This window comes from Podarcis filfolensis (assembly GCF_964270895.1).
Source record: "Podarcis filfolensis genome assembly, chromosome: 17".
NCBI lineage: Eukaryota > Metazoa > Chordata > Lepidosauria > Squamata > Lacertidae > Podarcis > Podarcis filfolensis.
In genome coordinates, this window is record NC_139621.1 from 2,623,250 (window position 1) to 2,639,463 (window position 16,214).

At 47.6% G+C, this 16,214-nt stretch overlaps 1 protein-coding gene across 6 annotated transcripts; it reads left to right on the plus strand.

Moving 5' to 3' along the window:
• Positions 1 to 6,590: 6,590 nt before the first annotated feature.
• Positions 6,591 to 16,093, plus strand: EMD (emerin). 6 transcript variants are annotated; one of them, XM_083592320.1, is made up of 10 exons: positions 6,591 to 6,677; positions 8,070 to 8,121; positions 8,784 to 8,873; positions 10,191 to 10,283; positions 10,375 to 10,455; positions 10,741 to 10,824; positions 11,391 to 11,471; positions 13,365 to 13,468; positions 13,596 to 13,648; positions 15,440 to 16,093. In XM_083592320.1, the coding sequence occupies exons 3-10, from the start codon at positions 8,792 to 8,794 to the stop codon at positions 15,693 to 15,695; spliced, it is 834 nt and encodes a 277-aa protein (XP_083448446.1). In that variant the 5' UTR covers positions 6,591 to 6,677; positions 8,070 to 8,121; positions 8,784 to 8,791; the 3' UTR covers positions 15,696 to 16,093. The 6 variants fall into 6 exon arrangements, with proteins under 6 accessions (XP_083448446.1, XP_083448442.1, XP_083448444.1 ...); XM_083592316.1 differs by lacking the exon at positions 8,070 to 8,121 and having other exon boundaries at positions 6,608 to 6,693; XM_083592318.1 differs by lacking the exon at positions 8,070 to 8,121 and having other exon boundaries at positions 6,618 to 6,679; positions 8,782 to 8,873.
• Positions 16,094 to 16,214: the final 121 nt, after the last annotated feature.

Consider the following 16,214-nt stretch of genomic DNA (forward strand, 5'->3'; position numbering starts at 1 on the left):
TCCAAATCTGTTATCATGACCTTCCAAATCTAATGCTTCTTCCTATTCCAGTTTTATCCAGTCCCTAATCCACACCAAACATGCAGCCTCATAATACAGTTTGAGGTCTGGGCGGGCAAAACTGCCTCTTTCTTTTATATCTGTAAGTATCTTATGTTTAATCCTTGGCCTTTTGCCCCCCCCCCCACCAGACAAACTTAGAAATATCCTTCTGCCATCTTTTGAGGCAATCATCTTTTACCATTACTGGGCCCCCTATCACTGCTTCAATCATGTATCAGTCCTAGAGGTGTTGATGCGAAGGATAAGAAATAATTCTGACATAAAGGGGATATGGATGGGCCAACAGAATTATAAGGTAAAAGCCTTTGCAAGTGATGTTTTCTGTAGAAGAACCATTGACAAGCGTTCCTAAGTTATTGGAGGAAATAAGGAAATATGGATGCGGGTGGCGCAGAAGGACGTGGGTGGCACTGTGGGTTAAACCACAGAGCCTAGGACTTGCTGATCAGAAGGTTGGCGGTTCGAATCCCCACGACGGAGTGAGCTCCCGTTGCTGGGTCCCTGCTCCTGCCAACCTAGCTGTTCGAAAGCACGTCAAAATGCAAGTAGATAAATAGGTACCGCTCCAGCGGGAAGGTAAACGGCGTTTCCATGCGCTGCTCTGGTTCGCCAGAAGCGGCTTAGTCTGTCACGGCTAAAATGGCCGCTGTTTCTTTAATGCGAATAAAGCTGGGTCAGCATGACTCAGCGGCCTGCAGCAGGTTGTATATATAAGTGAGAAATGTTAGTTTGTGCTGAGGCTGGTGTTTGGGTTGGTTGGTGCTGGTGTGTATAGTTATTCAGTCATGTTTTGCACAAAGACTTTTAAGAATAAAACTCTGCAAGGATATTCTCGTGGACTCTTTTATGCAGACAAGGGTCCGAGGACCAGGCTGAAGAGACAAAGGGAGGTCAGAACCCTTTCCTTCTTTTTTTTTTGCTTTTTACAAACACTGACAGGTTATGGGCCCAGTGTTTCTGAGCATGTGCAGAGTGCATAACGAATGATAGCATCTCAGCAGGGAACTGGTGAGTCCTGGTGGTGTATGGAGCCGGTGGCTGTGCGTTGGAGCAGTTGGTGGCAAGCTGTAACTGTCTGCAGCGACGCTGGGATCTGAGGATCAAGAAAGCACTCAGCATCGGCTACTGGAACAGTTTGAACTGCTAGAGGACCACAGTAGGCGACTCACAGAGCGGCTACACCAGTTGCAAAGCCAGGCGGGACCTGAGGGTCAACAGAGGCAGCAGCTAGAAGCCGGTGAGTGCCAGCCAGGACCATCCAGTTGGACTCTAAAGAGAGTCAGGAGAGCTTGCTGGAGGCCCCACAGAAGGGGCTCAGCAAACACCAGCAGAGATGGCAGATTTCCAGTCTTCCCAAGTTGTAAATATTGGGGGAGGCATCCCTTTTGAACTTCTCTCAGAAAGCAACTGGCTGAGTTGGTCAATTAAAATGCAACAGTTGTTAAGGAGAGGTGGACTATGGGACTGTGTTGAAACTGAGGTTTTGAGACGGGACTCTGCTGAGAAAAAACGGCTGGATGAAAGGGCTCGTGCCCAAATTATGCTGTGTTTGAGCAACTCTCAGTTATTGCATGTAGCAAATGCCAGCACAGTGTTTGAGTGCTGGAATTTATTAAGGGCAATGCATGTCAGAGAAACTGCTGGAACTATAATTTCTCTGACCAGAAGGCTGTTCAGGACTGTTATGAAAGAAGGTGAGAGTTTGGCAACTCATCTTCAAACGCTGAAATCTCTGTTTCTTCAACTACAGCAGAGAGGTAAGCGTTATGATGAGACTGACCAAACCTACATTATCCTTTCAAGTTTGCCTGAAAGCTGGTTGCCTGTGATTAACAGCATGGAGAGTATGCGGCCCCGAGATCTGACCCTTGAGTATGTGGTTGGAAGATTGACCGAAGAAGCAGAAAGAAGGTCAGATAGACAGGCTGAACTCCAAGAATGGAGGAGTTACAGCTGAGGGGGCCAGCAGCAGAATCTGCCAATGGAGCAACGCCAAGGTTTGGACTTGGCCATGGCAGTGAGGAGATGCTATAGATGCAACCAACCCGGGCATCTCCAACGTCAATGCAGGGCAAGACTTCCAGGAGACGACATGGAGCAGAGACAGCAATCGACGCAGAAACGTAAGCAGAAGGGGTTATCTTCAGAGAATAAGAACACACGTTCTGCTCAGTTTGTGTCTGCATTTTCTCGAGAGGAGAGGAAAATACCTCGAGGAACATGGTTGCTGGACTCTGGGAGTAGCAGGATTATCTGCAACAGTCGGAAGGACTTTAAGACCCTGGGGAAGCCAGCTGATGGAAAAGACTCAATTTATCTTGCTGATGGCCGTAGAAGCAAGATTGATGGCCAGGGAACATGTTTCCTGCAGTGCTTGAACACTACTCTACCAGAGACTCTGTTTGTCAGCAGTTTGGACTATTGTTTACTGTCAGTAAGATGTTTGATTAATGCAGGGTATAGTGTTAAGTTCACGCAGGATGGCTGTCTGATAAAGAATGGAACTCAGGTATGTGGCCATGCAAAGTTGGAAAATGGGTTATATGTAATGCAGGACAAGCCTGTTAAAGCAGCCCAGGTGGTTCAGGATAATTTGCCAGTTCATAAGGGGTGTGTACATGAACTGCACAGAAAACTGGGTCACGCCAATTTTCGTGTGCTTTCAGAGATGCAAAAGGTGTGCAAGAACCTAAGAGTAAACAGCTGTAACTGTTTCCTAGATTGCAATGTATGTAAAATGGCCAAATCTAAGAGGAAGCCTGTGGCTTCTAAAAGTGACAGAGTATCTAAAGAGGTTTTAGAACTTGTCCATTGTGACGTGATAGGCCCTTTCCCACAGAAGACTGAAGGGGGCGCCAGATATGCTTTTCTGGTAATAGATGATAAATCACATTTCAGTTGGTTGTTTTTGTTAAAGCAGAAATCTGAGTGTTTCCACACATTGAGAATGGGCTGCCCAAGCTGAAAAGCTCTTCGCTCGCCCTGTTGTGCAGTTGCAAACAGATAGGGGCGGACAATTTCTGAACAAACAATTTGGGGCATGGTTGCGACGTAAGGGGATCACTCATCGCTTGACTAACCCTTATAGCCCTGCTGAAAATGGTCTGTGTGAAAGACGTGGGGCTGTAATACAGTCAGTAAAGGACTGTCTGCTAGTGGATGCAGGATTGGGCCACAACCATAGGCTGTGGGGCGAGGCTCTCCTTACAGCGAACTTTTTGATTAATAGAACCTGGTCTAGCTCTATAAAAGATATTCCCTATTTTGTGTTGTTTGGGAAAGAACCAGAGTGGACAATGCTCCATAACTGGGGTGTTTGGGCACATGTAAATATCCCCAAAGCTCAGCGCCAGAATGGGGGCGCTAGAGCGCAGAAACTGCGGTTTGTGGGATATCAGTCCTATGGCAAAGGGTGGCGTTTCAATTCATGCCCAGGACGGGTGATTCTGTCACGAAGTGCAGACTTCGCTGACCAGGACAGATGGACTGCGATCCATGCCAACCCAGATTGCCTACTGCCCCTGCAAGTGAGAGAAGAGGCTTCTTCTCAGCCATTGGCAACACAGGAGCAGGATGAGGAGGGGGCACAGATTTCCCCAAAAGATGTGGCAATAGATAATACTTCTCTAGAGGAAGAAGAGCCAGAGATAAGGGGGGAAGAAGTGGTTGTGCCTAGGCGCTCCCAGCATTCAAACAAGGGTGTACCTCCTCAGCGTTTGACCCTAGGAGGAGTGAGAGTATGCAATGTGAGTTGTGTGGAACCACAAAGTTATAATGAAGTCTTAGACTTACCCCCTGGGGAACGTGCTTTGTGGGAACAAGCTATGAAAGAAGAAATGGACTCTTTTAAATGTAACAAAGTGTTTGAGGTCATAATGCCGCCACCTGGTGGCAGAGCGGTGTCATGCAAGTGGGTTTACAAAAGGAAAACCCTTGCATCCGGGGAACCACGTTTTCGAGCCAGATTGGTAGCCAGAGGGTTCACTCAGATTAAAGGGGAGAGTTATGATTAAGTGTTTTCTCCCACTGTAAAGAGTGAAACTTTTCATTTAATGCTTTCCATTGCTGCTGTAAGACAACTAGCAGTGCACCATTTTGATGTTGATGCTGCATATCTGCATGCAAATTTAGACCATGAAGTGTTAATGAGACAACCCCCTGGGTTTGAAGAAGAGAATGGTGCAGTCTGGCGTTTGAAAAAAGCTGTTTACGGTCTCAAACAAAGTGGAAGGTGTTGGAACCAGTGTTTAAATGAAGCTCTTGTAAAAATTGGTTTTAAAAGGAGTGTGGCTGATCCATGTCTGTACACCAAGGGGACAGGCAACAAATATCTAATGCTCTTAGTCTTTGCTGATTATTTGCTTGTGGCAGGGAGTTCCACAGATGAGATCCAGAAGCTCACAAGTCAACTGGAAAAGATGTTTAAGCTTAAAGCCTTAGGGCCTGTAAGCAATTACTTGGGAGTAGAAGTAAGGCAGGAAGCAGATGGAAGCTTCCTATTGAGTCAGAAAGAGAAAATTCTTCATTTGATAGAGCAGTTTGGCATGGAAAACTGCAAGCCAGTTCAGACTCCCATGACACCAGATTTCCCAAAGACAGTGTGTGATGATGAATTTGATCAGCCTGAATTGTATCACTCAAAAATAGGATCACTGTTGTATTTAAGCCAGTGGTCAAGGCCAGACATTGCATGTGCTACAAATGTTCTGAGTCAACGTGTATCTAAACCCAGTACTGTCGATTGGTGTGCTTTGAAAAGGCTTATCAGATATCTAAAGGGGACATTAAATGTATGTTTGAAGATATCTAGTACACAAGACGAAAAACTAGAAGTATTTGTTGATGCGGACTGGGGAAGCTGTGTAGCTACCAGAAAATCTACAAGTGGAATGGTTATGATGTTTGCCAATTCCATAATTGGGTGGAGGTCAAAGAAACAAGGATTCTCATCCTGTGAGGCAGAATATGGGAGCCTGTCGCTAGCATGCAATGAAATCATGTGGTTTATACAGATACTAAAAGATCTAGATTGTAAAGTTGATTTGCCTATCCAAGTGTACAAAGATAGCCAATCGTGCATTGCATTAGCGGGCTCGGAAATAATGAAATCTGCATCAAAACATATTGCTATCCATCATGCGAATGTGAGAGATTGTGTACAGAATGGGGTGATCAAACTGGAGTATTGTCAATCACAAGATAATATTGCTGATTTGTTTACTAAGCCTTTGCCAGCAACATGCCATAATGAATTAATGACAAAACTGGGTTTATGTATATAATGTATGTATGTATTGTTTCTGTTGGGGTTTTTCGCATTTAAGAAACAGAAGGGGTGTCACAGCTAAAATGGCCGCTGTTTCTTTAATGCGAATAAAGCTGGGTCAGCATGACTTAGCAGCCTGCAGCAGGTTGTATATATAGGTAAGAAATGTTAGTTTGTGCTGAGGCTGGTGTTAGGGTTGGTTGGTTGGTTAGTTAGTGCTGGTGTGTATAGTTATTCAGTTGTGTTTTGCACAAAGACTTTTAAGAATAAAACTTTGCAAGGATATTCTCGTGGACTCTTTTATGCAGACAAGGGTCCGAGGGCCAGGCTGAAGAGACAAAGGGAGGTCAGAACCCTTTCCTTCTTTTTTTTTGCTTTTTACAAACACTGACAAATGCTGGCCACATGACTGCCGGCTCCCTCCGCCAGTAAAGCGAGATGAGTGCCGCAACCCCAGAGTCATTTGCGACTGGACCTAATGGTCAGAGGTCCCTTTAAGGAAATATGGAGAAGTTGCAGGTCTTAAAACAAATAAAACTAAAACTAAGGTTTTAGTGAAAAATATGGATGCACAGGCAAAAAAAGGTTGGCAGATGGCCAGTGGGCTGACAACTGAGAAAAAGGTGAAGTATCTGGAAATATGGTTAACAGTGAAAAATTCCAATATATTTCAAAATAATTATGTAAAGACATGGAAAGATGTAAGAAAAAATATTGAGTTATGGGGAAGAATGAAACTCTCTCTAATAGGCAGAGTTTTGGTTATAGAAATGAATATTTTGCCTAAAATGCTATTTTTATTTCAAACGGCTCCAATAGTAGGCATAACAAGATGCTTCAAAGAATGGCAAAAATATATTTCTAGGTTTGTCTGGCAGGGAAGAAACCGAGAATGAAATATAAAATTTTCATAGATATAAAATAGAGGTGGGTTTTCCTTGCTAGATGTCCGGCTGCCTGATGAGGGGCTTGTCTCCCCTTCTCCCCCAAACTGCGCTGCAGTAAATCAGGCCGGAGTCCCGCTTGCCACCCGCTTGGCCGAGGCGAGGAGAGACTCCCCAGCCTCCCCACCAAGATGCCCGGGGCGTCCGGCTTCGTGCGCCCCGCTGCAGACAAGCGGGTTCAGCTCCCGAGGGCCGGGAGGCGGCGGGCGTCTCCTCTCCTCTGTCGGGCCGACCGCTGCCTGCGCGAGCTGGCAAGCAGCCCGAGGGCAGGGCGCGCGAGGGAGGCCCGCCCCGGAGCCGGGCGGGGTCCGAGGAGCAGGGCGGCGCGGCGAGGCGAGATCCCGCCTGAGTCACTCGGCGATGGTGCCCGGCCCAGCGCGCCCGTAGCAGCAGCAGCAGCAGCAGCAGCAGCAGCAGCAGGTAGGGCGCGGCGCCCCCGCCTCGCGTCTTTCCCTCGGGCGGGTTTCCCCTCGCAGCTCCCCGCCCGCCGAGCGCCCTTCGGCCGGCCGTGGCCGGATTCGGCGGCTGCCCGGGCGGGCGGGCGGGCGGGCGAGGCCTTTCTCCCGAGGAGGCTCGCTGCCTGCCGCCAGGCGGGCGAGGCGCGGAGAGCGAGGGGCGCCGGGCCCAGAGCAGCCGGGCCCCGTCGGAGGGAGCGCGAGAGGGGCTGGGGCTGAAGGCTTGGCAGCGCCGAGGCCGAGCGGGGCCTCTCGCTTGCTCGCCGCCCCTTCGGGCAAGCCGCGCCGGGATGGAGCACGTGTGGCGCGGCGGGTGCTGCGCTCCCTCGCCGCCGAGCGGGGCGTCGCGGCCGCCGCCCGCCCGCTCCCCAGCCGCGTCGCCCGAGGCCGTGCTGCCGTCGCTTTGGCCGCCTCAGCCCCGCGGCCTTGACTTTGGGAAACTTGGCCGCGGTCGCTGGACGCTCCTCCCTCGGCCTTGGCGTTCCGGCTAAGGGATGCTCCGCGCGCTGCTCGGGACTGGAGCCCCGACAGGCCTCTTTCCTGGGAGCGATAGCCGAGTTCCGCGGCCCTTGGGCGGCGCCTCGCCCTCGCGTCCCCCGGCTCTGCCTGGCTGCCCTTCTTGAGAAGCACCGGCCACCTGCCCGCCTCCAGCCTCCGTCTCCGCCGGCTCTTCCTGCTGAACTGCCTCCCCCATTGCGGGGCCAACATGTGCAGCTGGGAGGAGTTCAGGGCTTTGCCTGCATGTAGCTCATTCTGCTTCAAATTATGTAGTCTGGATTGATAGGGCAAATATTCTCTTGGGTTACCTTCCCCACCTTCAGCTGCTCCCATTTTTTAAAAGAGGAGACCATTCATATTGTACCTTATTCAGTACCAAAAGTTTAAAATCATTTAAAATGTTTATGTATTTTAAAAAGAAACTTTTAGTATTTGTAAAATTTCCACTATTATGTATAAAATGTGTATGAAACACCCAGGCGGCCAGCTGGAAATAGGCTTCTGGGCCCAGGTCTCCTTTCCTGCCTGGAGAGATGGACAAGGGGCCAGGTGACACATCCACCTATCCAGTACCAGGCAAACAGGAGAATTGAATCTGGCATCCACTTCCACATACTTTGATTTTTTGCAGAAAAATTTAGGAAAAAATATTTTTATATGTTTCTACAGCATTTAAAATTAGCAGGGCTTAAAAATGTGTGTGGGTGTTTGTATATGTACATGTGTGTGTGAAATCTTAATCTGGATATTTTCCCAGTTCAGTTTTTTTAAAGAAAAATAATAATTGAAAATCACATATTTAGTATTAAAGCCATCTGGATGTGTCTGAAATGTATTCTATCTGCAGCCAATTCTACAAGAGCAGGAGGAGGTCAGTCCCCTTTCTCACCACCTGGTGAGTAGTTGGGAAATTACATGCCCTTTCTATAGACTTTGGCAACTGTTCATTTGCAAGGTCAATAAACTGCTTTTGCTTCAAATCACATTGCCCTGCCCTGCCCAACCCATTAGCAATCAATTGCTTGTAAGTGTTAAGAGCTCTTGCTGAGGCAGTGCTGCCTTTGGGGCCTGTCTCACCTCTCTTGGGACAGTGGAGAAAAAAAGCACTTAATTTTCCATAGTTTCTCGTGTCACATTCCCCTCACAATCCCTTTTATTGGATACTGGATGCACAGAGCAATCCTAGGAATGTTTACTAGTAAGTCCCATTGAGTTCCATGGAAGTTAATTCTCTGTGAACCGTGTTTAGGATTGCAGACTATTTTTGTTTCCCTGCCTTAGTTCATTCTTACGTAGTTGGTTTTGTGAGTGCCTGACTTCGTTTTGCCCACTTCACTGAAATCATCCCCACTTATGAAACGGTTCTTTGTGCGGAACCTGTCACAATCTCATTTGTTACCAGCTTGCATTTTGTTTCAGGGTGAATTGTTTTAATTGCTGGTGTAGTCTTTTAAAAATATATTTATATCTATTTATTTCCTCTTAAAATCATGGCATGAGGAGTACTGTGTGTAACTCTCCCTTCCTGCTCCCCCAACCCCATTCTGTATTTCCTAGGTAGCACCATGGAGCCGTATGAAGGTTTGACAGATAAAGAGCTTATTGCCCGTTTGAAGAAATACAGCATCCCACATGGGCCTCTTGTTGGTATGGACTCCAGCACTACACCTGTCTCTCTCAGGGGAATGAAATAGATTTGCAATTGGAGCTTAGAAAGGGAAAACTCAGTAAGCCAGGCCTACAGCTTACATATAAAGTGTAAACAGGGGAATCTGTTAGAGTGGACAGATGTAAAAGAGAATTAGACTGAGCAGACAATAGTAAAGAATGGTAAAGAAGGCGGATTCTGCATGTGCTGTTGTGGGAAATGAGAGACAGATGCCAGGGCTTGTCCACCTGGGAAAGTAACCCATCTAGGAGAAGGAAATCTCTGATCCTAAACCTCCACTGCCTTGTGGGACATCTTCAGGAGAAGAAAAGGCTAAAGAATAAATCCTAAACCAATCTGGAGTAGAGTCCCGAAGACGGTTGGATGGCACCTTGTACGCCTTCCTTCTGGCAACTCCTGCAGCCAAGCTGGTGCCAAACATACTGTTCTGCTTTCCTTTGGGACTGGGCAGGTTTGCACCCCAGGTTTGCTGCTAACACACCAATTGTCTTCTCCCCACCCCCCTTTTAGGCGCACTCCATTGTCTCTTGAGATAGATGCCAACAAGGGGAGGGGTTTTCAGCTTTATGTACTGAAATTCCCTCTTGTATGCTGAATTTGTAAAGATGTAGTAGCCCAGTCTTGTCTTGGATCAGGCCACCCAGGGCTTTTTTTTCAGCTGGAACTTGCCGGAACTCAGTTGCGGCACCTCTCATGTGGGCGCCATTGCGATTATAAGAGAACAAGGTTCCAACACCTTTTTTTTCTAGAAAAAAAGCCACCCAAAAGCCTGCCTTCTACATAGCAGAAGGGAACAGTGGGTAAAGGAAGGTGGATTCTTCCTGTCACACACCATCCTGTCCAGCTCTTTATTCTGAGTATGGCTAAGTTGGAGAGAGAGGAGTCTGGAAGAATGGAGGGTACGATGGGGAGAGTTCACCATGTCCTCCTTTTAAAAATCAATAATCACCAGCCTGTGCTTTCAAGGGGACTAAGAAAAGCAGCCACAAAGAACAAATGTGGGAGCCTTATCTTGCCTGATTTGTCCCTTAACATTAGAAGATAGAATGGAGGGAGAAGAAAGCTGCCAAAGTGGATAATTGTTTTGAAAAAACCTTGTTGGTTAACTGAGGTATTTGCATGCCATCAATATTGCCGTGATCCTCAAGCAGCAGAGGGTGTGTGGAAAAGGCTGCAAGGTCAGGTGGGCTTTTGAAGCGGGCAGCTGTTTGAAAGAGGCATGAGTGAGAGTCTTGTGGGAGCAGTAAACTTTTGTCATCTAGGAGTTAACCTCCAGCTTGGATTCTGTCCTTCAGGATCAACCCGGAAACTTTATGAAAAGAAAGTCTATGAATACGAGACTGAGCGTAGAAAGCGTCCTTCACCTGGAAAAGGATCACTGTCCACAGGTGAGAATAATTGGGGGGGGAACAGGGAAAGGTACCCCTGTCAGACACTTGTCCTAATGCCCCTCCTTCCCATGTGTTTTTACAAACGTAGAGCCATCCACCAGCGAAAGCTACATCCGAGAGACCTTTGTGGGTCCTCAGAGCAGGCCAAACCTCAACTATGGGCGAGAAGGTGAGACGTTTTAGAAATAACTCCTGAATTCCCAGTAAAACAGAAAGCCGGTTTGTAGGGAGGAATTTAGGGACCATTAGAGCATCAATCTAGGAGATGTGGGGAGCAAAAAGGGTAGCTTTGTCAGGGTGGAATATCATCATCACTAAGGGGATCATCTCTTCAGGGGAGATCAGGGCAGGGCAGCATAGCCTGGGTGTGTTGACAGTTTTCTAGTACTTTTGGGGAACAAAGGACAAGTTCTGCCAGCAAACCAAACTCTCCAATTCATTTTGCCCCTCCCAGCTCTTGGCTCTACAAGGACTTACATAACAGAAAACTATGACTCTCCAGGATCCAAGGAATACTATTCTGAGTATATAAATGAAGGTAGGGGGCTCCACTGGTCTCCACATTCAAGTCTTGCTTTCTGAAAATACAGTAATTAAAATTGATAAGCCAAACGGTTTATATTGTCTCAGCTTGGCTTCAGTATCTCATACGTAGATTAAGATTAGTCATTTATTTCATTTCATAAAATTTATATACTACTTGATTATAAAAAAGCCCTTCAAAGCGGTTTACAAAGCGAAATCCTATGAAAATTAACTTTAAGCTAGTCTAGGATCTCTTGTCCCAATGATTTGTTGATGGGACAAAGTGCAACTAAGTATCCGACAGTCTGGGTTAGCTGTGACAAGGAAGGCACGCCCTGTAAAAATCAACATTCTGCACCTCAAACAGATTAATCTACAATCCATATAATGTGAGTGCAGAAATACAGTGTGCTGAAGCCTATTCTGCTGCCTGCTGTTGCTGCCTGTCTCCCAGTCTCCCCATTAACATTTCCCCACAGCCACAAAGCCTAGAAATCTCATTTTTAACAAAGCCATGAAATCTAATAGGAGAGGAAAACCCTTTTGCTAAATATCTTCCCCCACCCTGTCCTTCCCTAGATTCCAGTCCCACCAGGTCCTACCTGAGTGAAAATTACCATTTGCCTCGCCATGAAGGACGCTCCACATATGCGACTGAAGGTAGGAAAGATGGGGGGCTAGAGAAACCAGCCATGTAGAATCAGAGCTGAAGCATAGGGGTGGGGAACCCTCTTTGCCCTGTCAGGCCAGATCCTTATCTGCCCCCACCTCCCACACGCCAACCATGACAGGTGGGTGGGACAACCCAGCTGTCAGTCACTTAACAGCATTTTGCCATTGGATGACTAAACAGATGGGCAGCTGGCAGAGGAGTGGAATAACCCAAGTCCCTTGCACAGCACTTCCCAAACATCCAGTAATTGTTGGATGCTTGGGAAGTGCTGTGCAGGGACTTTGCTAGTGCTATGGGGCTCACTTTCTGCAGGAGTTGGCTACCCCAGTAGTTTCCAACTTTTTCAGACCCAGGATCCACTTTTACCCATTGCATTTGGGGACCCATTTCTGATTTTTTTTTTACCATGTATTTATATGGTGGTAATTCTGCTGTTATTGTGACCCAACTACCAGCTGAAGACCAGAAGGCTACATCATCTAGTGGGCTTGAATTCAGTCCATCAGCTGATACTATACTTCGCACTACACTCCATCTCAGGAAGGGGGAGCCTTTTTCAGGCTGCAGGCCACATTCCCTAACCGCCTGCTAGTGGTGGTGAAGGCCAATGCAAAAGTGGGTGCAACCAGCACCTGACACACAGGCTCTCTCACTCCCCAGCAATTAGGCGTGGTGTTTTTTTTATTTAGCTTTTTAATCGCTGGCAGGGAGCAGGGTTTCCCTTTTGAAGACTGCCGCTTACCTTTCCAGCTGCAGTTCCCATGAAGATCGCAGAAATCTCTCTGAAGATTTCCCACCTTCATTGCAGCAATTAATCTTGAATCCGGCCTCCACTTGAAGATCTTTTCCCAAGCCTAATTGCTGCATGGAGTTTGACCAAATGGGAGGTTGCAGCACATAGGGAGGGTTAATCCTTCCTAGCTGTGATACACCTGTTAAGGAATTGAGCTTTACTGTCCTGAACTGTCTGTGTATCATATGGGAATGTATACGTTTGCTTCTAAGGCCCTAAACATCAAGAAAAAGGGACCTGTCACTGCTGATGTGATGAACTGCACGTTGCTCATCTGAGGGTTGGAGATTCCTGAAACATGTAAAGGGAAGGGCCTGTGATTGAAATGGGGAGCTTCTAAAAACAGATGGAACCAGGAGGGTCTTCAAATCAGGGAGGTCACACATGATATACAAAAGTTTGCTGAGCCTGGCAGGAAGCAGCAAAGGCCTCTTTGGGATCTCAGAATGATAAGAAGAAACGGGATTGCTGGGGATACAGGCAATGCAAGGGAAAAGGCTGCAACCCATAAATAGGGATTCTCCTGAGAACCTGGTGAGTTTTAGGGTCTGAATAGGTTAGGGATAGAGGGTTGCATTAATCCACTTTGGATTTAGGTTTGCTCCAAAGGGAATATTTTTAGTTTCTCTAATTTGGGGTAGTTGCATTTCTTTCATTGTGATATTTGCACATTCTGAATTCAATATGTCTCCATTTTAGTAAATTTATCTCTGGTTTCATAAACCTGTGTGGTCTCAGCTTAATGTAAACACCTTGATGCCTAAGGGTGCAACAGAGAGACCCCAGGGAAATTATGGAGACTGTTTGATAAGGGGCAGCCTGGCAAATAATCTCTTATCTGGTGGCAACAAGAACCTCAAATGGGAGAAGGGTGGGTGCAAGCAGAGGGGGTACATTCTCTGTTGTGGCCAGGTCTCCCTTCCCCAGGTAGCACAGCACTCACGAGAGCTGGGATGTGGCTATCACAACCCCCATGGAAAAATGCTGTTGCACTATTGGCTGGGGAGATCTCCTGGCCCGCCCTTCCCCATCCCTACTCTTGCCTATTCCATCTAATGGCTTTGTTTTTTGTCTTTGTTTCCCCCAGACTGGGATGCCAATTCTTCTGAGACGTCCACATCTTCCTACCAGAGTTACGTGTCATCGTTGACCAGTGGAGCACGTCCAGAGGCACCAAGTGCCCGCCAACCAGTAGGTTGTTCCTCACCTTTGTGGCAAGAACAAGGAAGCTACCCACGCTGGGCTTACATCCAATTCACCCAGGGAAGGGTCCCTTCATAGCTGCCCTGTGCTGATGGGCATCTGTCTATCTTTTCAGATTGCAGAGCCATATCCCTACAATTCTAGCCAGAAGGATGTCCCATCTGTGAGGTAAGCAGGGATAATGCAGAGGGACCTGCAGGAAACAATATTCCAGGCAGAGCTGGTGGTGGAGCGAGATGCTTGGCCCCTTGCTGAGGCAGACGTGGCCCATGCTGGATGGATGCTCAGTCTCAGTATTCCCCCCCCCCTTCCTGGGTCTGGCACCACCTTCTAGCCAGGAGATGGCTTTCCTACAGGTTTAGGGCTCAAGCTTATTCTCAGGCTACTAAGGAGTTCTGGAACCCAAATTGGCTCTAGACATAAAACTAGGGGTGGTCACAGGACTGGCTAAATGTGGTGCTACCAAGTGCCTAGAGGTGAGCCTGCTGCCTCAGGCAGTGGATGCCAAGCCCTGTAATTGTCATCATCAGCATGAGAGCTGGGAGGGATCTTGGAGGCCATTCAGCCTAATTCCGGGCTCAGTGCAGGATCTGCAATGCCAGAAGCAACTATAGCCATCGCTGGCAGGTGGCCATCTAGCCCCTGGCCACCCCCAGTGAAGGAAAGGCCACTGGCTCTCGATGTAGCCCATTCCATGGTTAAACAACACTTTCCATTAGGAAGTTTCTCTTAATGGTTAGACCAAAATCTGCTTGCTTTCCATTTCCACCCATTGGTTCTAATCCTGTCTTCTGGAGCGACTAAGAACTAGTTATATAATGATAATAAAAGTTTAGCATCTGTGTGGTGCTTTCCGGAGTTTCAAAACACTTTGCACATATTTATCTTCTGTATCCCTTACAACTGCTCTGTAAGGTAGCCAGAATGATTGTGGCCATATCACAGGGGATGGGTGGGGAGAGGGGGAAAGGGCTTGCTTTGGGCAGACACGATATTAGAATGAGGGATGTCTAGATTCATTGCTCAGGTGATAGAGCCACTGTGCTACACCAGTTCTCAGCAGGAAGGACCTTTGCAGAACAATTCACCAGGGTGTTCTCTTGTATGAGCTCCACTGAAACAAACTGGAGCTGGGAAACAGCATTTGTGTGCTCTGAAGCGCTTCTTAATTTCACTGAGACTTAATCCATGGATAGTGCCTCATATTAATTAGTGATAAGGAAGTTTTGCTTTTGGCAGTTGCCCAAATCTGCCATTGCACAATGGTTTGCTGAAACACTGTTGTCTGTTTTGTCAATGCCACAGCAGGGCACTATCTAGGAAGAACAGCACTTGCTAATGCTTTCCTGTTCAACCTAGCCCTAGGGTGGCCTCTTGCATTCGCTATAGAAGGCTTCCCCACTGGCTGGGTACAAGGAAGGGGAGATGTGTAGAAGGAGCAGAAAGGAGACATACCCAGACTTGTGGCTAGAATTACCAGCCACTTACAAATGTGAAAAGAGAGGGGTCATTGGCAGACATGGGGCCATTGCCCTTTGGAAAGTTGACGTATGCGGTGGGTACCATGACAATCTGTATTAGGGAGACTTTAATTTATGCAGTCTTGCATAAATTAGGTCCTGCCCACCTAGCAGTTCGAAAGCACCCCTAAGTGCAAGTAGATAAATAGGGACCACTTTATAGTGGGAAGGTAAACGGCGTTTCTGTGTGCGGCGCTGGTGCTGGCTCGCCAGATGCAGCTTCGTCACGCTGGCCACGTGACCCGGAAGTGTCTTCGGACAGTGCTGGCTCCCGGCCTCTTGAGCGAGATGTGCGCGCAACCCTAGAGTCGGTCACGACTGGCCCGTATGGGCAGGGGTACCTTTACCTTTAATTTATGCAGGGTGGGTGGGGCTCATGCTAAGCCCTAGTGGAAGGTGGCAGGAATGATCTCTCTCTACTCTGGAATTGCCTTTTCAGGGACAGCAGTTCCTACCAAAGCATCTTCTACCGGAAATCACCTGGCTTGTCCACTCTGGGGGTGGAGCCACGCCGTGCCATCCATCCCGAGCGCCAGACCCAAGCAGCAGAAGGGGCCACAGGGACAAAACGTTACCTGCCCCTGTGGCCGCAGCTCTTCCTCTTTGTGTTGCTGGCTGGCTTCTTGGCCTTCATCTACTTTTTCCTTCAGGGCGGTGCTGACGACAACCCTTTTGTGAAGTTTCTTCAGCAGTGAGGCCTCAGCTATGGGGGCATATTGTACACCTAGGCCGTCTCCTCAAAAAGAGCCTGGGGTAACTCTCTCAGGCTGTCACTAAGTGCCTTCTTGTTTGTAACCCCCAAGTGGAGGGTAGAATAGAGGGGCTGAAAGATGGAGGTATCCTATCAACCTCCCCAAATCATGGCAGCTCCCCACCTCCCTTGTCAAACTTCAGCTAGCTTAATCTGGAGTATTTTTAATCTGCTATTTTTGTAACTTGTGCTTTATTAATTGGGCATGGGTGGCTATTTCACATGAGCGGGAAAGAGAAATGAGGGGATATATGTAGCTTATCAATAGCTTTTTCTTTAAACGTGTGCAAACATGAAATATCCAATAAACCCCACGAAGGGTTTTGTTTTTGTATTTTTAAAGATTGTGTCTTTCATTTTTATCTCTATGTGGACAATTACTAATTCACCTTTTCCATTGTCACTGCTGCTGCTTATTCCCCCCTTCCCTCAGATGAAGTAGCAGGTCACTCTCTAAAACTGC

Coding starts and splice junctions, on each gene's coding strand:
- EMD (XM_083592320.1), top strand. CDS start 8,792: ATGGAGCCGTATGAAGGTTTGACAGATAAAGAGCTTATTGCCCGTTTG. Junction 8,874..10,190: donor CCCACATGGGCCTCTTGTTG/GTATGGACTCCA, acceptor TCTGTCCTTCAG/GATCAACCCGGAAACTTTAT. Junction 13,649..15,439: donor AAGGATGTCCCATCTGTGAG/GTAAGCAGGGAT, acceptor TTGCCTTTTCAG/GGACAGCAGTTCCTACCAAA.